We start from the raw sequence: 22,864 nt of genomic DNA, 5'->3' as shown, positions 1-22,864 counted from the left end.
ATCATTAGTTTAGTTTTCATGTGGTCTAGTAAACCACCTTGTCCTGTGTGTATGTCCTTCGCATGTCTCTGTCACTGCCATTGTTCTTGCTGACAGACTTCTCTACCACCTCTCCGTGTTCACTCAAAAATGTGTCTATCGGACCACCATTTTATTACATTTTCAATCACAACAAATAATCTGCTCAGACCCCAACCAAGGAGCATCAAAAGCCGTGCTATAAATTCTCGGACAATCCAAAGACTCCTAGATGCCCTTCCAGGCTCCCTTCACCTCCCCAAGGACATCGGAGTACAACAATAAGTTAACCACCTAACTGAGGAACTAAATGTAACATTGCGTAATACCCTAGATGCAGTCGCATCCCTAAAAACAAAACACATTTGTCATAAGAAATTTGCTCCCTGGAACACAGAAAATACTTGAGCCCTGAAGCAAGCTTCCAGAAAATTGGAACAGAAATGGCGCTACACCAAACTTGAAGTCTTCCTACTAGCTTGGAAAGACAGTAACGTTTAATATCGAAGAGCTGCTGCTCGATCATCCTATTTTTCCAACCTAATTGAGGAGAATAAGAACAATCCAAAATGTAAATTTGATACTGTCGCAAAACTATGTTCGTTAGTTTAGAATGTTATGTTCGTTAGTTTAGAATGTTATAATGCATTTAGACTGTGTTCGTTAGGTTAGAATGTTATAATGCATTTAGACTATGTTCGTTAGGTTAGAATGTTATAATGCATTTAGACTATGTTCGTTAGTTTAGAATGTTATAATGCATTTAGACTATGTTCGTTAGTTTAGAATGTTATAATGCATTTAGACTATGTTCGTTAGGTTAGAATGTTATAATGCATTTAGACTATGTTCGTTAGGTTAGAATGTTATAATGCATTTAGACTATGTTCGTTAGGTTAGAATGTTATAATGCATTTAGACTATGTTCGTTAGGTTGAAAGGACAGGGCACCATGCATGGCCTGTAGTAGGTTGATAATTAAGCATTAAGGACCGAGAGGGTGTGTTATATGGCCAATATACCACGGCTAAGGGCTGTGTTGTGCCTGGATACAGCTGTGTTGTGCCTGGATACAGCTGTGTTGTGCCTGGATACAGCTGTGTTGTGCCTGGATACAGCTGTGTCGTGCCTGGATACAGCTGTGTCGTGCCTGGATACAGCTGTGTCGTGCCTGGATACAGCTGTGTCGTGCCTGGATACAGCTGTGTCGTGCCTGGATACAGCTGTGTCGTGCCTGGATACAGCTGTGTCGTGCCTGGATACAGCTGTGTTGTGCCGAGGTATACTGGCCATATTTCACAAACCCCCGAGGTGACTTACTGCTGTTATAAACCGGTTACCAACGTATTTAGAGCAGTAAAAATACATGTTTTGTCATACCTGTGCTATACCACTGATATACCACGGCTGTCAGCCAATCATCTTTTCAGTTTGCTGCAGCTAGCGACTGGAACGAGCTGCAACAAACACTCAAACTGGACAGTTGTAATCTCCATCTCTTCATTCAAAGACTCAATCATGGACACTCTTACTGACAGTTGTGGCTCCTTTGTGTGATGTATTGTTGTCTCTACCTTTATGCCGTTTGTGCTGTTGTCTGTGCCCAACAATGTTTGTACCCTGTTTTGTACTGCTACCATGTTGTGTTGCTATCATGTTGTTGTCATGTTGTGTTGCTACCATTTTGTGCTGCTGCCATGTTGTGTTGCTACCATGCTGTGTTGTCATGCGTTGCTGCCTTGCTATGTTGTTGTCGTAGGTCTCTCTTTATGTAGTGTTGTGTTGTCTCTCTTGTCGTGATGTGTGTTTTGTCCTACATTTTATTACATCCCCGCAGGAGGCCTTTTGCCTTTTGGTAGGCCGTCATTGAAAATAAGAATTTATTCTTAACTGACTTGGCATAGTTCAATAAAGGTTCAATTAGAAAAATTACAAATGAAATCACCATTTAAGGCTCAACCCACCCAGTTTATAATGAAAGATTCTAATGTTGAAATGTTGTAATGATGAAATGTTTAAGTTGTGGGATATCTAAGAGGTTAGGGGAGTAATTAGTTAGGTTAGAGTGGGATTATAATGGAGTGGTGTAGGGAAATGGTCAAGTTTAAAAATTTAAGTTGAAGAATGAATGGTTAAAAATGTCATGATAATGGAGTGTACTAATAAGGCTGCGAGCTTGCAATGGAAATTCCCCAGCCAGGAGGCGGGCCTACTGAAGGCGGGCCTACTGAAGGCGGGCCTACTGAAGGCGGGCCTACTGTGAAAGCGAATGTTCTTCCTAGGCGAGGAAAGGTAGGGGTTAGTGGGTGCTGAAAATAGCACCTTTTGAGCGATGGCCGCATTAGGTGTTAACCATTGAATGCATCATCGGAGCGGGTGTTAGTCACAAGATGGAGGGTATAGCAGCATTATCAGAAAAGACGGAGGGTATAGCAGCATTATCAGAAAAGACGGAGGGTATAGCAGCATTATCAGAAAAGACGGAGGGTATAACGGAAAGGTACGACTCTTTTTCAGGTTGCCAGAAGAACCTGTCGACTGCCGGAAGAAGATTTTTTATTTTTTAGCTTAAAATATATTTACATTTTTATTATACGTATGTCAAAGTTAAATTCCAGGAGGAATCCTACAGGTCCCCTCATTCACAGAAGTGTGTTAAAGTAGCTGTTAGAGTTGTTAGATGCCATTGGGGCGGCAGGGTAGCCTAGTGCTTACAGCGTTGGACTAGTAAATATTGTCCTTCTCATAAAATTGTAATTGACAAAGAAAATGTTGTTTTGGCACCCCAATAAGGGTTTAGTTAAGGGCGCTGAAGGAGTCTATCACTTTGAATTTACTGTTGATGTTCGCTTATCATTGAAAGGTGGCGTCGATTTGTAATTGATCCTGCAGAGGTGGTATTTTAGCTTTGACAACCTAACACCATTACAGTTAGTTGATAAACACTTGTATCTGTCTCAATGACGCTGCCCTTCACTTACAGAGGCAATAATGAGACAAATACAATGTTTCACTCTCCATACATCTCTATGTGACAGCGGGACAGAGAATGAGGAAGTGGATAGAATCACATTTTTTATGATTGTCGGTAAAATTAACTAAACTAAAGAAAATGTTTAACGCAATGTAAAGTGTTGGTCCCATGTTTCATGAGCTGAAATAAAAGATCCCCCAAATGTTCCATATGCACAAAAAAGTTAATTTCTCTCAAATGTTGCTCAAATTTGTGCGTGTGTGTGGGTGTTTTTGTGTGAAAGTGTTTATACTTGCAGGTATCTGCACTGCTGTAGCTGTGTGACTAACCAGGCCCCAGCTGTTGCAGATTCTCACACAGACACACACACACACACACACACACACACACACACACACACACACACACACACACACACACACACACACACACACACACACACACACACACACACACACACACACACACACACACACACACACACACACACACAGAAAGCCTACTGGGAAAGCTGTGGGTCAGAGTACTGCTGCTCATCTCCCATAATCCTTTACTGCGTCAATACCACAGCTGCTGAGGATATCCAAGGGGTTGACATGCCACAGACTTCATACAAACTGTCGCTCTCTTTAGCTCTCTCTGTCTCTCTTTCTTTCTCTCCTTCCATCTCTCTCTTTCTTTTTCTCCTTCCCTCTCAGTCTCTTTCTCTCCTATCTTCCATCTCTGTCTCTCTCTTGCTCTCTCTCTCTGAATTCTTAGTGGTTTTCATGGGATTTCTGGATTCTGATGGTTTTAGACTGAACAAAAATATAAAAACAACATGTAAAGTGTTGGTCCCATGTTTCATGAGCTGAAATAAAAGATCCCAGAAATGTTCCATACGCAAAAAAAGCTCTCAAATGTTGTGAACATATTTGGTTTACATCCCTGTTAGTGAGCATTTCTCCATTGCCATGATAATCCATCCGCCTGACAGGTGTGGCATATCAAGAAACTAATTAAACAGCATGATTGTTACACAGGTGCACCTTGTGCATGGGGACAATAAAAGGCCACTCTAAAATATGCTGTTTTGTCACACAACACAATGCCGGAGATGTCTCAAGTTTTGAGGGTACGATGACTGCAGGAATGTACAGGAATGTACACCAGAGTTGTTACCAGATAATTGAATGTTAATTTCTCTTCCATAAGCAGCCTCTAACATAATTGTAGAGAATTTGGCAGTAAGTCCAACCGGCCTCACAACCGCAGGCCGTGTGTAACCACGCCAGCCCAGTATTTCTGTCTGTAATAAAGTCCTTTTGTGGGGAAAAACTCATTCTGATTGGCTGGCCTGGCTCCGAATTAGGTGGGCCTATGCCCTCCCAGCCCCACCCATGGCTGCGCCCCTGCCCAGTCATGTGAAATCCATAGATTAGTTCAATTTATTTCAATTGACTGATTTCCTTATATGAACTGTAACTCAGTAAAATCGTTGAAATTGTTGCATGTTGCGTTTATATTTTCGTTGAGTATATACCGATACATATCACCGAAACCGGACATTTTTTATCTGCAACAGAAAAAGTAGCTCGATTTATAGAGACGGTTTTCTATTAAGCATTATTAATTGTTCGATTGGATGACAGAGAAATGAAACTGTTAACTTCCCCTCTCTCACGGTCTCTCTCCTTCTCTCTTCCTCTCTTTGTCTCCCCCCTCTCGCACTCCCTCTCTCCTCTCGCTTTCTCTTTCCCTCTTTCTCTGAGACAGAGTACCCTGCCATGATACTGAGTGACCTGCTGGCACACAGTTTCGCCACGCCAACCTGTCCATCCATCACCTAGCAACCACGTCACCCATGGAGCCAGAATAGAGGAAGGATAGACAGTCTGGACAGACCCCAACCTCCCTTACCAAGAGACCAAGATTTTCCTGAAGTCCGCACAGAGAGAAAGAAAGAGAGAGAGAAAAAGATAGACAGAGAGAGAGAAAGAGAGAGCGAAAGAGACAGAGAGAGACAGAGATGAGCAAACAGACTTGCCTGAGAGAAAGAGAAAGAGAGAGAGAGAGAGAGAGAGAGAGAGAGAGAGAAAGAGAGAGAGAGAGAGAGAGAGAGGGAGAGAAAAAGATAGACAGAGAGAGAGAGAGAAAGAGAGAGAAAGAAAGAGAGAGAGAGAGAGAGAGAAAGAGAGAGAGAGAGAGAGAGTGAGAGAGAGAGAGAGAGAGAGAGAGAGAGAAAGAGAGAGAGAGAGAGAGAGAGAGAGAGAGAGAGAGAGAGAGAGAGAGAGAGAGAGAGAGAGAGAGAGAGAGAGAGAGAGAGAGAGAGAGAGAGAGAGAGAGAGAGAGAGAGAGAAAGAGAGAGAGAGAAAGAGAGAGAGAGAGAGAGAAAGAGAGAGATAGAGAGAGAGAGAGAAAGAGAGAGAGAGAGAGAGAAAGAGAGAGATAGAGAGAGAGAGAGAAAGAGAGAGAGAGAGAGAGAGAGAGAGAATCTGAGAAGACAGCACAGGAAGGTCGTGGGCTTCCCAGCTCATCAGCATCAAACACATTAGAGAAATGCAATGTGAAGTTTTTAGAGCACTGCGCCCCCGTGACTCTCTCTTTCTCAACACACCACTGGCACTGAGGCTAAGAAACCAACCAACCAATGTTACCGTCCATCCCCCCAGCCACTGGAGAGGACTGTTCGAGTAGGAATACAGCTAGAGTAGGAATACAGTATCTGGTTAGAGAGAGGCCTGTTAGAGTAGGAATACAGTTAGAGTAGGAATACAGTATCTGGTTAGAGAGAGGCCTGTTTAGAGTAGGAATACAGTATCTGGTTAGAGAGAGGCCTGTTAGAGTAGGAATACAGTATCTGGTTAGAGAGAGGCCTGTTTAGAGTAGGAATACAGTATCTGGTTAGAGAGAGGCCTGTTAGAGTAGGAATACAGTATCTGGTTAGAGAGAGGCCTGTTAGAGTAGGAATACAGCTAGAGTAGGAATAAAGTATCTGGTTAGAGAGAGGCCTATTAGAGTAGGAAAACAGTTAGAGTAGGAATACAGTTAGAGTAGGAATACAGTTAGAGTAGGAATACAGTATCTGGTTAGAGAGAGGCCTGTTAGAGTAGGAATACAGTTAGAGTAGGAATACAGTTAGAGTAGGAATACAGTATCTGGTTAGAGAGAGGCATGTTAGAGTAGGAATACAGTATCTGGTTAGAGAGAGGCCTGTTAGAGTAGGAATACAGCTAGAGTAGGAATACAGTATCTGGTTAGAGAGAGGCCTGTTAGAGTAGGAATACAGCTAGAGTAGGAATACAGTATCTGGTTAGAGAGAGGCCTGTTAGAGTAGGAATACAGTATCTGGTTAGAGAGAGGCCTGTTAGAGTAGGAATACAGTTAGAGTAGGAATACAGTATCTGGTTAAAGAGAGGCCTGTTAGAGTAGGAATACAGTATCTGGTTAGAGAGAGGCCTGTTAGAGTAGGAATACAGCTAGAATAGGAATACAGTATCTGGTTAGAGAGAGGCCTGTTAGAGTAGGAATACAGCTAGAGTAGGAATACAGTATCTGGTTAAAGAGAGGCCTGTTAGAGTAGGAATACAGCTAGAGTAGGAATACAGTATCTGGTTAGAGAGAGGCCTGTTAGAGTAGGAATACAGTATCTGGTTAAAGAGAGGCCTGTTAGAGTAGGAATACAGCTAGAGTAGGAATACAGTATCTGGTTAAAGAGAGGCCTGTTAGAGTAGGAATACAGCTAGAGTAGGAATACAGTATCTGGTTAGAGAGAGGCCTGTTAGAGTAGGAATACAGTATCTGGTTAGAGAGAGGCCTGTTAGAGTAGGAATACAGTTAGAGTAGGAATACAGTATCTGGTTAGAGAGAGGCCTGTTAGAGTAGGAATACAGTATCTGGTTAGAGAGAGGCCTGTTAGAGTAGGAATACAGTATCTGGTTAGAGAGAGGCCTGTTAGAGTAGGAATACAGCTAGAGTAGGAATACAGTATCTGGTTAAAGAGAGGCCTGTTAGAGTAGGAATACAGCTAGAGTAGGAATACAGTATCTGGTTAGAGAGAGGCCTGTTAGAGTAGGAATACAGCTAGAGTAGGAATACAGTATCTGGTTAGAGAGAGGCCTGTTAGAGTAGGAATACAGCTAGAGTAGGAATACAGTATCTGGTTAGAGAGAGGCCTGTTAGTGTAGAAATACAGTGTCTGGATCAGCTGTGTTTGGTTAGAGAGAGGCCCAGCTTTCAGTCCCAGTACCTGCCACACAGACATAGTCCAGGCCTTGCCCCAGACACACAGCCAAATCCCAGCCAACTCTCTCCCTCTCAGAGTTACAGAGGCACTCTGGAACTTTCTGTGTTAATGAATTATAGTTGAAGGCACCGGAGCAGCTGGAACAGATGGGTTGGAATGAAGTTGTTATTCTCTCCCTCATCTCCCCTTCTATCTCTCCCTCATCTCCCCTTCTCCCTCATCTCTCTCTCCCTTATCTCCCCTTCTCCCTCATCTATCTCTCCCTCATCTCCCCTTCTCCCTCATCTATCTCTCCCTCATCTATCTCTTCCTCATCTCTCTCTCCCTCATCTCTCTCTCCCTCATCTCTCTCTCCTTAACCTCTCTCTCCCTCATCTCTCTCTCCCTCATCTCTCTCTCCTTCATCTCTCTCCTTCACCTCTCTCCTCCACCTCTCTCTCCCTCATCTCCCCTTCTCCCTCATCTATCTCTCCCTCATCTCCCCTTCTCCCTCATCTATCTCTCCCTCATCTATCTCTTCCTCATCTCTCTCTCCGTCATCTCTCTCTCCCTCATCTCTCTCTCCTTAACCTCTCTCTCCCTCATCTCTCTCTCCCTCATCTCTCTCTCCTTCATCTCTCTCCTTCATCTCTCTCCTTCACCTCTCTCTCACTCATCTATCTCTCCCTCATCTATCTCTTCCTCATCTCTCTCTCCGTCATCTCTCTCTCCCTCATCTCTCTCTCCTTAACCTCTCTCTCCCTCATCTCTCTCTCACTCATCTCTCTCTCCCTCATCTCTCTCTCCTTCATCTCTCTCCTTCATCTCTCTCCTTAACCTCTCTCTCCTTAACCTCTCTCTCCCTCATCTCTCTCTCCCTCATCTCTCTCTCCTTCATCTCTCTCCTTCACCTCTCTCTCCTTCACCTCTCTCTCCCTCATCTCTCTCTCCCTCATCTCTCTCTCCCCACCATAAAGCTTCATTCTACAGAGAGCGAGATGGTAGGGAGAGTGAAAGAGAGAGAGAACATAACAGAACCGAGAGAGTGATTTGTTGAGCAGCTTTTATAGTAGCGTAGTGGCTTGCTAATGAGAGACCTGGTCTGCTGGCTGTGTGGTTACCGTGGTGGACTGGGTTCCCACAAATATGGTCTCATAAAATAAAATAAAACTTAGAGGGGGGCCGTGTGGCTGTGGGGAACAGCCGAAGAGGACTGTGGTGGTCTGTGGAAGGGGGGGGGGGGGACAGAACACCTAGAACAGAACACATAGAACAGGTCTATGGAGCTAAAAACATAAGCTGTTTCCTATTTGAGGTACTGTTTATGTTTTTTTTTTACAGTTTTGGTTGAAAAAACAAATAAAATATATTGATGGTTGACAGCTCAAATTGAATCCACCCCTCATGAGCTGCTGTCAGTGTTATAGCAGCAGGAAGCATTATAACTATAGCTGTGTGAAAGAGGGGACAGAGAGGGGACATCAACTGAAGTTCCTGGAATCACAGCATCCCTGATGAGTGTGAAAGTGTCCCTACTACACCAAGAGTCACAAGACACACACACACACACACACACACACACACACACACACACACACACACACACACACACACACACACACACACACACACACACACACACACACACTGACCAGAGAATTACTGGATAATGTTGTTTCACATTCCCAAGCACGTGTTGCAGAAACAGCAGTGGGATCCATCTCTTGTTGTCCTTATCCAATCATCATGCAGCATGTTTGATTACAACTGGGATTTCCTCTACTCACGTCCTGTCCAAGTAGTTCCCATTGGATCCTTTCCCGCCATCCTCATCATAACTTTTCTTCCTGAATGATCCTGCATTCCAAACTAGAACAGTCCCTCCCCCTAAAATTCCCAAACTAGAACAGTCCCATTCCCTAACATTCCCAAACTAGAACAGTCCCATTCCCTAACATTCCCAAACTAGAACAGTCCCTCCCCCTAACATTCCCAAACTAGAACAGTCCCATTCCCTAACATTCCCAAACTAGAACAGTCCCATTCCCTAACATTCCCAAAATAGAACAGTCCCATTCCCTAACATTCCCAAACTACAACAGTCCCATTCCCTAACATTCACAAAATTGAACAATTCCATTACCTAACATTCCCAAACTAGAACAGTCCCATTCCCTATTCCCCTTGTCCCAAACCAATGGTTTCTGTCTGATACCTAAACATGAACCTCAACTCTCATACCATCTCCTCTCCTCTCACCCACGTTCTCTCTTCTCTCTTGTCTTTCAGTTTCACATTTCCGTTTCATCACAAGAAAGTGTATACTCTCCCGAAAGAAAGTACAGAACATCCTTCCCTATTCCCAGTGTTTTAAAATTATTTATTTAACTAGGCAAGTTAGTAAAGAACAAATTCTATTTTACAATAACAGCTGGTTAACTGCCTTGTTCAGGGGCAAAACAAGATATTTTTACATTGTCAGCTCTGGGAATCGATCTAACAACCTCTCGGGTACTGGTCCAACGTTCTGACCACTAGGCTACCGGCAACCATGTAAAGTCATTCATTTATTATAGATTATTCAAATACCAACATTCTACTCTCTTCCAAAGGCCAGTGAACTAAAGAATGCTCTAGAATGCTCCACAATGCTCTAGAAAGCACTAGAATGCTCTACAACGCACTAGAATGCTCTACAATGCTCTAGGAAGCACTAGAATGCTCTACAATGCTCTAGAAAGCACTAGAATGCTCTACAACGCACTATACTGCTCTACAACACACTCGAATGCTCTATAATGGACTAGAATGCTCTACAATGCACTAGAATGCTCTACAATGTACTAGAATGCTCTAGAAAGCACTAGAATGCTCTATAATGCACTAGAATGCTCTAGAACGCACTAGAATGCTCTACAATGCACTAGAATGCTCTACAATGCACTATAATGCTCTACAACGCTCTACAATGTACTAGAATGCTCTAGAAAGCACTAGAATGCTCTATAACGGACTAGGCAGTGTAGCCTAGTGGTTAGAGCATTGGACTAGTAACCGAAAGGTTGCAAGTTCAAATCCCCGAGCTGACAAGGTACAAAATCTGTCGTTCTGCCCCTGAACAGGCAGTTAACCCACTGTTCCTAGGCCGTCATTGAAAATAAGAATTTGTTCTTAACTGACTTGCCTAGTAAAATAAAGGTAAAATAAAAAAAATAATGCTCTACAACGCACTAGAATGCTCTAGAAAGCACTATAATGCCCTTCAACACACGAGAATGCACTAGAATGCTCTACAATGCTCTAGAAAGCACTATAATGCTCTATAACGCACTAGAATGCTCTACAACGTAGAATGCTCTATAATGGACTAGAATGCTCTACAAAGCACTAGAATGCTCTATAACGGAATAGAATGCTCTACAACACACTATAATGCACTAGAATGCTCTATAACGGAATAGAATGCTCTAGAAAGCACTAGAATGCTCTATAACGGAATAGAATGCTCTACAACACACTAGAATGCTCTATAACGGAATAGAATGCTCTACAACACACTAGAATGCTCTAAAACGCACTAGAATGCTCGACAACACACTAGAATGCTCTACAATGCATTAGAATGCACCATTTTTTTATTTCATTTTTTTTTTATTTCACCTTTATTTAACCAGGTAGGCCAGTTGAGAACAAGTTCTCATTTACAATTGCGACCTGGCCAACATAAAGCAAAGCAGTGCGACAAAAACAACAACACAGAGTTACACATGAGATAAACAACCATACAGTCAATAATACAGTAGAACAATCTATGTACAGTGTGTGTAAATGTAGTAAGATTAGGGAGGTAACACAATAAACAGGCCATAGAGGTGAAATAATTACAAATTAGCATTAAAACTGGAGTCATAGATGTGCAGATGATGATGTGCAATTTGAGATACTGGGGTGCAAAATAGCAAAAATAAATAAATAAATAATAATATGGGGATGAGGTAGTTGGGTGTGCTATTCACAGATGGGCTGTGTACAGGTACAGGGATCGGTAAGCTGCTCTGACAGCTGATGCTGGAAGTTAGAGAGGGAGATATGTCTGCAGCTTCAGTGATTTTTGCAATTCGTTCCAGTCATTGGCAGCAGAGAACTGGAAGGAAAGGTGGCCAACGGAGGTGTTGGCATTGGGGGTGACCAGTGAAATATACCTGCTGGAGCGCGTGCTACGGGTGGCTGTTGCTATGGTGACCAGTGAGCTGAGACATGGTGGGGCTTTACCAAGCAAAGATTAGAAGACCTGTAGCCAGTGGGTTTGGCGATGAATATGAAGCGAGGGCCAGCCAACGAGAGTGTACCGGTCACAGTGGTGGGTAGTATATGGGACTTTGGTGACAAAATGGATGGCACTGTGATAGACTACATCCAATTTTTTGAGTAGAGTGTTTGAGGCTATTTTGTAAATGACATCGCCGAAGTCAAGGATCGGTAGGATAGTCAGTTTTACGAGGGTATGTTTGGCAGCATGAGGGAAGGAGGCTTTGTTGCGAAATAGGAAGCCGATTCTAGATTTAATTTTGGATTGGAGATGCTTAATGTGAGTCTGGAAGGAGAGTTAACGGTCTAACCAAACACCTAAGTATTTGTAGTTGTCCACATATTCTAAGTCAGAACAGTCCAGAGTAGTGATGCTGGACGGGCGGGCAGGTGCAGGCAGCGATCGGTTAAAGAGCATGCATTTAGTTTTACTAGCATTTAAAAGCAGTTGGAGGCCACAGAAGTAGTGTTGTATGGCATTGAATCTCGTTTGGATGTTTGTTAACACAGTGTCCAAAGATGTGCCCGATGTATACAGAATGGTGTCGTCTGCGTGGATCAGAGAGTCACCAGCAGCAAGAGCGACATCATTGATGTATACAGAAAAAAGAGTTGGCCTGAGAATTGAACCCTGTGGCACCCCCATAGAGACTGCCAGAGGTCTGGACAACAGGCCCTCCGATAGAATGCTCTACAATGCACTAGAATGCTCTAAAATGCATTAGAATGCACTAGAACGCTCTACAACACATTGTAATGCATTAGAATGCTTTAGAATGCATTAGAATGCTCTACAATGCACTAGAATGCTCTACGATGCATTAGAATGCACTAGAACGCTCTACAACACATTGTAATGAATTAGAATGCTTTAGAATGCATTAGAATGCTCTACAATTCACTAGAATGCATTAGAATGCACTAGAATGCTCCACAATGCATTGGAATGCACTAGAACGCTCTACAACACATTGTAATGCATTAGAATGCTCTACAATTCACTAGAATGCATTAGAATGCACTAGAATGATCCACAATGCATTAGAATGCACTAGAACGCTCTACAACACATTGAAATGCATTAGAATGCCTTAGAATGCTCTACAATTCACTAGAATGCATTAAGAATGCACAAGAATGCACTAGAATGCACTACAATTCACTAGAATGCACTAGAATGCTCTACAATTCACTAGAATGCATTAGAATGTACTCGAATGCACTAGTCTATTCTTCAGTTTTGGCCTCTTCTCTCCTTATCTTATGTCTCCTCCCTGCAGCACAGTCTCCCTCCCTGCAGCACAGTCTCCTCCCTGCTGCACAGTCTCCTCCCTGCAGCACAGTCCCCTCCCTGCTGCAGTCTCCTCCTTGCAGCACAGTCTCCTCCCTGCAGCACCGCCTCCTCCCTGCAGCACAGTCTCCTCCCTTCAGCACAGTCTCCTCCCTGTTGCACAGTCTCCTCCCTGCAGCACAGTCTCCTCCCTGCAGCACAGTCTCCTCCCTGTAGCACAGTCTCCTCCCTGCAGCACAGTCCCTTCCTGCTGCAGTCTCCTCCTTGCAGCACAGTCTCCTCCCTGCAGCACCGCCTCCTCCCTGCAGCACAGTCTCCTCCCTGCAGCACAGTCTCCTCCCTGCAGCACAGTCTCCTCCCTGCAGCACAGTCTCCTCCCTGCAGCACAGTCTCCTCCCTGCTGCATGCTGCTTCTTTTCAAATCTCTCTCTCCTCTTTATCAATCTCTCTCCCTCCTCTTTCTCAATCTCTCTCTCTCCTTCCAGCACAACCTCCATCTCCAGTCCTGAGAGATCGCCCACATTATCGGCACACACACACACCCACACACACACAGACCAACACACACACAGACCCAAACACACACTACATATTTGATTTAATCCCACTACATCTTCTTTCCTTTCCTTTATGCTCCACACTCCTCTCCTCTCCTCACTGGGACTACTCTGTGGTGGTAGAGGTTGCAGTTAAATACATTCCTAAGTTCTTACATAGTTGGTTAAGCGTTAAAGGGACTTTTGTGACCAAGGACAATTCGATTTTTGTAGGTATTTTTCTAATGTGAAAAACCTAGCAATGGAGAATGTTCTGTAGTGCTTCTACAAGAGGGTTATACCAGTCAACAACTAACTGGAGTTTCCAAGGAAACTGAAGTTCCTAAGGCAACTTTGAAGGATATGACAACAGGTATTAAACTGTAGAAGGATATGACAACAGGTATTAAACTGTAGAAGGATATGACAACAGGTATTAAACTGTAGAAGGATATGATAACAGGTATTAATCTGTAGAAGGATATGATGTAGAAGGATATGATAACAGGTATTAAACTGTAGAAGGATATGATAACAGGTATTAAACTGTAGAAGGATATGACAACAGGTATTAAACTGTAGAAGGATATGACAACAGGTATTAATCTGTAGAAGGATATGACAACAGGTATTAAACTGTAGACGGATATGATAACAGGTATTAAACTGTAGAAGGATATGACAACAGGTATTAATCTGTAGAAGGATATGACAACAGGTATTAAACTGTAGAAGGATATGATAACAGGTATTAAACTGTAGAAGGATATGACAACAGGTATTAATCTGTAGAAGGATATGACAACAGGTATTAAACTGTAGAAGGATATGATAACAGGTATTAATCTGTAGAAGGATATGATGTAGAAGGATATGACAACAGGTATTAAACTGTAGAAGGATATGATAACAGGTATTAAACTGTAGAAGGATATGACAACAGGTATTAAACTGTAGAAGGATATGACAACAGGTATTAAACTGTAGAAGGATATGACAACAGGTATTAAACTGTAGAAGGATATGACAACAGGTATTAAACTGTAGAAGGATATGACAACAGGTATTAAACTGTAGAAGGATATGACAACAGGTATTAAACTGTAGAAGGATATGATAACAGATATTCAGCTGGGCAAAACAGCCAAACACGAAGCAACAAAAAACCATCAGTAATGTGTTTAGTCCTCCCACTCTCACCATGTTAATCTTACATCAACATGAGAACCACACAGTCTCAAGGTTAAAAAGAAAAGCTTTCGAGGAAAGACCCACAAATATGCATTTCTTCTCTTTACGTGGCCAGAACATTTTTTCTCCTAATGTAGCCTACTATTGACTCACTCAGGGGTCCTCCCCCCTACTCTAACTCTCAGCCCCCGCTGTCAATACCCATGGTCAAGTCCTCTATGAGTGTCATTGTCCAGCTCTGGATAGTGCAGCATATTTACCAATTGTTCGCTTTGGCAAACGACCAGACACAGATTTACTCAATGAGTCCTATGTGTTTTGGAGAGGGAGGGAAGGAGGGAGAGAGAGGGAGGGAGGGAAGGAGGGAGAGAGAGGGAGGGAAGATGGGAGGGAGAGAGAGGGAGGGAAGGAGGGAGAGAGAGAGGGGGAGGGAAGGAAGGAGGGAGGGAGAGAGAGGGAGGGAAGGAGGGAGGGAGAGAGAGAGAGGGGGAAGGAGGGAGAGGAGGGAGGGAAGGAGGGAGAGAGGGGGTGGGAGGGAAGGAGGGAGAGAGAGTGAGGGAAGGAGGGAGAGAGAGAGGGAAGGAGGGAGAGAGAGGGAGTGACGGAGGGAGAGAGAGGGAGGGAGGGAGGGAAGGGGGGAGAGGGGTGGGAGGGAAGGAGGGAGAGAGAGGGAGGGAAGGAGGGAGAGAGGGTGGGAGAGAAGGAGGGAGAGAGGGGGAGGGAAGGAGGGAGAGAGAGGGTGGGAGAGAAGGAGGAGAGAGGGGGAGAGGGGGAGGGAAGGAGGGAGAGAGAGGGTGGGAAAGAAGGAGGGAGAGAGGGGGAGTGAAGGAGGGAGAGAGAGGGTGGGAGAGAAGGAGGGAGAGAGGGGGAGGGAAGGAGGGAGAGTGGGGGAGGGAAGGAGGGAGAGAGAGGGAGGGAGGGAAGGAGGGAGAGAGGGGGTGGGAGGGAAGGAGGGAGAGAGAGGGAGGGAAGGAGGGAGAGAGGGTGGGAGAGAAGGAGGGAGAGAGGGGGAGGGAAGGAGGGAGAGAGAGGGTGGGAGAGAAGGAGGGAGAAGGGGGGAGGGAAGGAGGGAGAGTGGGGGGTAATATAAAAGAAAACACCAACATAATAAACTAACAGTGGATAATTAGCATAATTGCATCATTCTCTATCCCCCTGCTGTTGTTCTCATGTTACTGCTGCACTTTGAGAAGAAACACAGAGATAAAAGCTCTCTCCGGTGACATGGGCTCCATCCTATTACCAGGCCCATTATCAATATGAAGGCCTGTTTGAATACAGTTCCAGTAACTCTTTATCAACATGACTGATACAGTCGCAATGGAGAGACACGAAGCAGGAACAGTCGGCATTATCAATATGGAAGCCTGCCTGTCTCTTCATTTCTAATCCAAATGGACTGGCCTCAGCCTCGATGGAAGGACTGTAGTATCAGGAATGGAGAGCAAACGATAATAGTAGGGTTGGAGTCTGGCCTCTGGATTAGGAGAGTTGGAGTCTGGAATAGGAGGGTTGGAGTCTGGCCTCTGGAGTAGGAGGGTTGGAGTCTGGCCTCTGGAGTAGGATTGTTGGTGTCTGGCCTCTGGAGTAGGAGGGCTGGAGTCTGGCCTCTGGAGTAGGAGGGTTGGAGTCTGGCCTCTGGAGTAGGAGTGTTGGTGTCTGGCCTCTGGAGTAGGAGGGTTGGAGTCTGGCCTCTGGAGTAGGAGGGTTGGAGTCTGGTCTCTGGAGTAGGAGGGTTGGAGTCTGGCCTCTGGAGTAGGAGGGTTGGAGTCTGGCCTCTGGAGTAGGAGGGTTTGGTCTGGCCTCTGGAGTAGGAGGGTTGGAGTCTGGTCTCTGGAGTAGGAGGGTTTGGTCTGGCCTCTGGAGTAGGAGTGTTGGTGTCTGGCCTCTGGAGTAGGAGGGTTGGAGTCTGGCCTCTGGAGTAGGAGGGTTGGAGTCTGGCCTCTGGAGTAGGAGGGTTGGAGTCTGGCCTCTGGAGTAGGAGGGTTGGAGTCTGGTCTCTGGAGTAGGAGGGTTGGAGTCTGGCCTCTGGAGTAGGGTTGGAGTCTGGCCTCTGGAGTAGGAGGGTTTGGTCTGGCCTCTGGAGTAGGAGGGTTGGAGTCTGGCCTCTGGAGTAGGAGGGTTGGAGTCTGGCCTCTGGAGTAGGAGGGTTGGAGTCTGGCCTCCGGAGAAGGAGGGTTGGAGTCTGGCCCCCGGGGTAGGAGGGTTGGTCTGGCCCCCGGGGTAGGAGGGTTGGTCTGGCCCCCGGGGTAGGAGGGTCTCTGCCCATGTCTGGTCAGAGCCCGGTCAGAGTCCGGTCAGAGTCCGGTACAGCTTTTATAAGATGGGAAACTGATGGTGTGTTGTACTATGCAGTCATTGTTACTCTTAATGTGGTTCTCACAGAACAGGGAAGACTTTCTTTCTCTCTTACACGCACAAGCACACGCACACGCACACGCACACCGTACAATACACTACTTACAGTAAATAGACTGTTGGCCCAGCGATGACCACCTAGAAGTCTTCCTGTTCCTGCTCACACAGAAATAGAACATAAACAGATATGACAGAGCCATTGAAAAGACCTGATACAGATACAGGCCGCTTGTTGCTCCAGACCAGACTCACCTCAAATCAGATCCAGCCTGGACAACCAGGTGAGCTACATTGTTGCCCATATCATATAATTGATTTTCCATCAATGATATCAAGCTTTTTGTTTTTAGTGTTTGATATGGAGTCTGTGTGCCTCTACGGTCTAACTATAAAAAGAGGTGGACTAGCACTGCCTAACTGAACTGGGACTGGGGTTGAGACCACAGCAGGCCTTGTTTACACTAAATGTTGTATCAATCAGCCCCAGCTAGATAACGTAACCTTTTCCCCAGCCAGGCCAGTCATTAGGAAGAGGAAGGTCCCCCTTTAATTGGGAAAAGTACAAGAGCTACATGGTGTGGTGCACTGTGGGTAATTAGGATGAAAAATATCAGACAAACACAGCTCCATGTCCCCGTCCCTCTGCCCACGCAAGGCTACCGACAGACAGGACACCAGATCCTGCTCCTTGGGAGGTTTCCATCCAGAGAGAGAGAGGGAGAGGATTGGGAGAAGGGGAGAAAGAATGGGGAGGCAAGGGGGGGAACTAGCGAGAAGGGGAGAGAGAGAGAGAGAGAGAGGGAGAGGGTGGGGGAGAGAGAGAGAGAGAGAGAGAGAGAGAGAGAGAGAGAGAGAGAGAGGGATAGGGTGGGAGAGGGGGAGAGAGAGAGGGTGGGGAGAGGGGGAGAAAGAATGAGGAGGGAAGGGGGGGAACAAGCGAGAAGGGGAGAGATAGAGAGAGGGAGAGGGTGGGGAGAGAGAGAGAGAGCGAGAGAGAGGGATAAGGAGGGAAGGAGAGAGAGAGGGAGAAGACAGGGGGAGATAAGGTCTTTCTCAGACTGTTAACAAGCTGTCCCCTCTCTGCAAGGAGACTCTACCTTCAATCACATTTCTCATCACATTCCTCCCCGGGGAAGACAGAGCATTGATGAATCTCCTCTTGATATCTCCTCAGGGACCATAAACCATTGATGAATCTCCTCTTGATATCTCCTCAGGGACCATAAACCATTGATGACCCTACTTGATAGCCGCTCAGGGACCATAAACCATTGATGAATCTCCTCTTGATATCTCCTCAGGGACCATAAACCATTGATGACCCTACTTGATAGCCGCTCAGGGACCATAAACCATTGATGAATCTCCTCTTGATATCTCCTCAGGGACCATAAACCATTGATGACCCTACTTGATAGCCGCTCAGGGACCATAAACCATTGATGAATCTCCTCTTGATAGCCCCTCAGGGACCATAAACCATTGATGACCCTACTTGATAGCCGCCCAGGGACCATAAACCATTGATGACTCTCCTCTTGATATACAAACAGACAAACGGTTGTTTGTTTGTGTTCATTATCTTGTGTCTAGGGTTCATTATCTTGTGTCTAGGGTTCATTATCTTGTGTCTATGGTTCCTTATCTTGTGTCTAGGGTTCATTATCTTGTGTTGATGAGCCCTATGCATAAGGCCTCCAGGGATGTTGGGTGGTGTTGCTGTTGAATGAAGGTCCTGTTTCCCATCAACACCTGACACCACCACACAGTGAGACCTGCTTTAAAAACACAGATAATGCCTTCCTCTACAGGAAGTGTTACGACTACACCCATTTCTTTTACAGCGCCACCTAGTCAAAGGGCGGCAGAGCTGCAGTGTGTGTGTGTGTGTGTGTGTGTGTGTGTGTGTGTGTGTGTGTGTGTGTGTGTGTGTGTGTGTGTGTGTGTGTGTGTGTGTGTGTGTGTGTGTGTGTGTGTGTGTGTGTGTGTGTGTGTGTCTGCAGTGCTGTTATCCAGTGGTGTGAGATGAGGTTATTCCCTCCGTCACATTATACAGGAGCAGCAGCGGCAGCAACACACACACACACACACACACACTGCAGTGCGCTGACCTGGGGCTGGACTGGCTGGCAACTAGGGCTCTGCTGTGTCAGCACCATTACATGACCAAGGGACCGGGAACACACACACACACACACACACACGGTCCTATCCTATCTGCTGACAGATGCCACAGCAGTCCAGCAAGTCATCTCCCCAAACAATAGTCAGCCTCAAACTGGAGTCAACTACGTAGCTCTATGTTAGTGTCACATGACTTACAGCTGGAGTCAACTATGTAGCTCTATGTTAGTGTCACATGACTTACAGCTGGAGTCAACTACGTAGCTCTATGTTAGTGTCACATGACTTACAGCTGGAGTCAACTATGTAGCTCTATGTTAGTGTCACATGACTTAGAGCTGGAGTCAACTACGTAGCTCTATGTTAGTGTCACATGACTTACTGCTGGAGTCAACTACGTAGCTCTATGTTAGTGTCATATGACTTACAGCTGGAGTCAACTACGTAGCTCTATGTTAGTGTCACATGACTTACAGCTGGAGTCAACTACGTAGCTCTATGTTAGTGTCACATGACTTACAGCTGGAGTCAACTACGTAGCTCTATGTTAGTGTCACATGACTTACAGCTGGAGTCAACTATGTAGCTCTATGTTAGTGTCACATGACTTACAGCTGGAGTCAACTACGTAGCTCTATGTTAGTGTCACATGACTTACAGCTGGAGTCAACTACGTAGCTCTATGTTAGTGTCACATGACTTACAGCTGGAGTCAACTACGTAGCTCTATGTTAGTGTCACATGACTTACAGCTGGAGTCAACTACGTAGCTCTATGTTAGTGTCACATGACTTACAGCTGGAGTCAACTACGTAGCTCTATGTTAGTGTCACATGACTTACAGCTGGAGTCAACTACGTAGCTCTATGTTAGTGTCATATGACTTACAGCTGGAGTCAACTACGTAGCTCTATGTTAGTGTCACATGACTTACAGCTGGAGTCAACTACGTAGCTCTATGTTAGTGTCACATGACTTACAGCTGGAGTCAACTACGTAGCTCTATGTTAGTGTCATATGACTTACAGCTGGAGTCAACTATGTAGCTCTATGTTAGTGTCACATGACTTACAGCTGGAGTCAACTACGTAGCTCTATGTTAGTGTCACATGACTTACAGCTGGAGTCAACTACGTAGCTCTATGTTAGTGTCACATGACTTACAGCTGGAGTCAACTACGTAGCTCTATGTTAGTGTCACATGACTTACAGCTGGAGTCAACTACGTAGCTCTATGTTAGTGTCACATGACTTACAGCTGGAGTCAACTACGTAGCTCTATGTTAGTGTCACATGACCCAGTTCATCTGGAGAGAAAACATGACTTATAGCTGGATGCACACAGCTTTGTCTTCTCATCAGGCATCTGTAGTAATGACAGGAGGGGAATAAGTGCACACCTGTTGTATTCGGCGCACGTGACAAATAAACTTTGATTTGATTTGATGTGTCAGGATTAACCACAATCCTGATGGAGACTTCTGATTTCACATCACACCTCTGGCAATTCCCTCTAATCACCTTTACATTTACATTGGATTCATTTAGCAGAAGCTCTTCTCCAGAGAGACTTACAATTAGTGCATTTATTTGAAGATAGCGAGGTGAGACCAACATGTATCACAGTCGTAGCATGTACATGTTTCCTCTCTAAAGATGGTTAAACGTGTTTTGGTGATTTCTGGTGCATCTTCAAAATAAATGAATCACAGTTTTTGGACTCATTCAGCAGTTTATCCTGATCAAGTACAATACCATTGGAAATTAATGTTAATATACTTACAGTGTAATATATTCATTCATTAAATATGGTGAAATAATTCAATGTCAGAATATATATTTTATAATCACATATATTTCTCACTAGTTTAACCATTTAGAGATTTAAAAAAAAATGCTCTTATGTACAATTTAACTGGGCTCTTTAGAAAGAGCTCCCTTAGTGATTGGGCAGCAGCTCGTTCATCTGTCGTCCCAGAGTTCTGATACCAATACAAGCCGTTTAACAGTCTCTTTTATCCAAAGCAACTTACAGTCATGCGGGCATAGATTTCACACGTCAGTCCTATTAGGAAAAGACAAGTGAGAATAAAAATGAAGGGGGGTGGGGGGGCGGGGGGGTAAGAGAGAGATGTCAACCTTAAGATAGTCTTTGAAGAGGTCTGGTTTCAGGGTCAGACGGTTTTGGAAGCCTGGCGGGGACTCCTAGCGTCAGGGGAAGTTGGTTCCACCATTGGGGTGCCAGGACAGCGTTTACTCTGAAATGGCCGGCCACCCGGCGATACCTGGGAAATGTTTATTCCAGCAGTGCAGCAGCCGAGACGCAACACAGGCAGCCCAACAACACCACAACTATCAGACACGAGCCCAAACCTCCCTACTTCCTGTTAGCCTGAGAAAAATGCTAAGGGCCCCCGGTTGATAACAGTGTGTGTGAGTGCGTGAGTGCGTGAGTGAGTGAGTGTGTGAGAGAGTGAGTGAGTGAGTGTGTGAGTGAGTGAGTGAGTGAGCGAGCGAGCGAGTGAGTGGGTGAGAAAGTGAGTGTGTGAGTGAGTGAGTGAGTGAGTGAGTGAGTGAGTGAGTGAGTGAGTGAGTGAGTGAGTGAGTGAGTGAGAAAGTGAGTGAGAAAGTGAGTGAGAAAGTGAGTGAGAAAGTGAGTGAGAAAGTGAGTGAAAAAGTGAGTGAGGTAGTGAGTGAGATTGTGAGTGGGTGAGTCAGTGAGTGAGTGAGTGAGTGAGTGAGTGAGTGAGTGAGTGAGTGAGAAAGTGAGTGAGAGGTGAGTGGTGGTGGTGAGTGAGTGGTGGTGGTGAGTGAGTGAGTGAGTGCGTGAGTGAGTGAGTGAGTGAGTGAGGGAGGGAGTGAGTGAGTGAGTGAGTGAGTGAGTGAGTGAGTGAGTGAGTGAGGGAGGGAGTGAGGGAGTGAGGGAGTGAGTGAGTGAGTGAGTGAGTGAGTGAGTGAGTGAGTGAGTGAGTGAGTGAGAGATCTGGACGGGCAAGATCAGACACGACGTGATGTGAGGTGTGTCTGGAGTCTGGACAAAGACGACTGGCAGTAGTAATACTGTGTGTACAGTAGGGACTCAACACAAATCTGAGACCTGCAATCAGACAAAGGTGAGCCAACATTCCAAAGCCTAGAAAACACTGACAGGCCAAGAGTGACAACATGTTTTAAAGGCGTTGCCTACCTGACAACCAGGTGTCTGATATGTGTCTGGACGGCATTAGATTATTATACAGGCTTGATTGTAGAGGAACAGGGTGTAGCTAGTATTCTGTGTGCCCGGTGTTCACTACCCTGTACCCTGCTGGGGCCTATACTAAACCACTACCCTGTACCCTGCTGGGGCCTATACTAAACCACTACCCTGTACCCTGCTGGGGCCTATACTAAACCACTACCCTGTACCCTGCTGGGGCCTATACTAAACCACTACCCTGTACCCTGCTGGGGCCTATACTAAACCACTACCCTGTACCCTTCTGGGGCCTATACTAAACCACTACCCTGTACCCTGCTGTGGCCTATACTAAACCACTACCCTGTACAATGCTGGGGCCTATACTAAACCACTACCCTGTACCCTTCTGGGGCCTATACTAAACCACTACCCTGTACCCTGCTGTGGCCTATACTAAACCACTACCCTGTACCCTGCTGGGGCCTATACTAAACCACTACCCTGTACCCTTCAGGGGCCTATACTAAACCACTACCCTGTACCCTGCTGTGGCCTATACTAAAACACTACCCTGTACCCTGCTGTGGCCTATACTAAAACACTACCCTGTACCCTACTGGGGCCTATACTAAACCACTACCCTGTACCCTGCTGGGGCCTTCACTAACACCACTACCCT

At 45.4% G+C, this 22,864-nt stretch overlaps 1 protein-coding gene across 4 annotated transcripts in view; it reads right to left on the bottom strand.

The window, feature by feature from the left end:
• Positions 1 to 22,864, bottom strand: part of LOC135549576 (phosphoprotein associated with glycosphingolipid-enriched microdomains 1-like) — a 111,843-nt gene that overhangs the window by 80,443 nt on the left and 8,536 nt on the right. For 2 of the 4 annotated variants that reach the window (XM_064979661.1, XM_064979663.1), the window contains exon 3: positions 16,987 to 17,036. The exons of the other annotated variants lie outside the window; for them this stretch is intronic. Coding sequence is in view for 1 of the 2 variants with exons in the window: in XM_064979663.1 (XP_064835735.1) it covers positions 16,987 to 17,036 (50 nt within the window). In the remaining variant the exon portion in view is untranslated. The remainder of the gene's footprint in view (positions 1 to 16,986; positions 17,037 to 22,864) is intronic. 4 annotated transcript variants of the gene reach the window in all.

The sequence above is a fragment of the Oncorhynchus masou genome, chromosome 12 (genome assembly GCF_036934945.1).
Source record: "Oncorhynchus masou masou isolate Uvic2021 chromosome 12, UVic_Omas_1.1, whole genome shotgun sequence".
Classification (NCBI taxonomy): Eukaryota; Metazoa; Chordata; class Actinopteri; order Salmoniformes; family Salmonidae; genus Oncorhynchus; species Oncorhynchus masou.
This window is presented reverse-complemented; position numbering and strand designations above follow the sequence as displayed.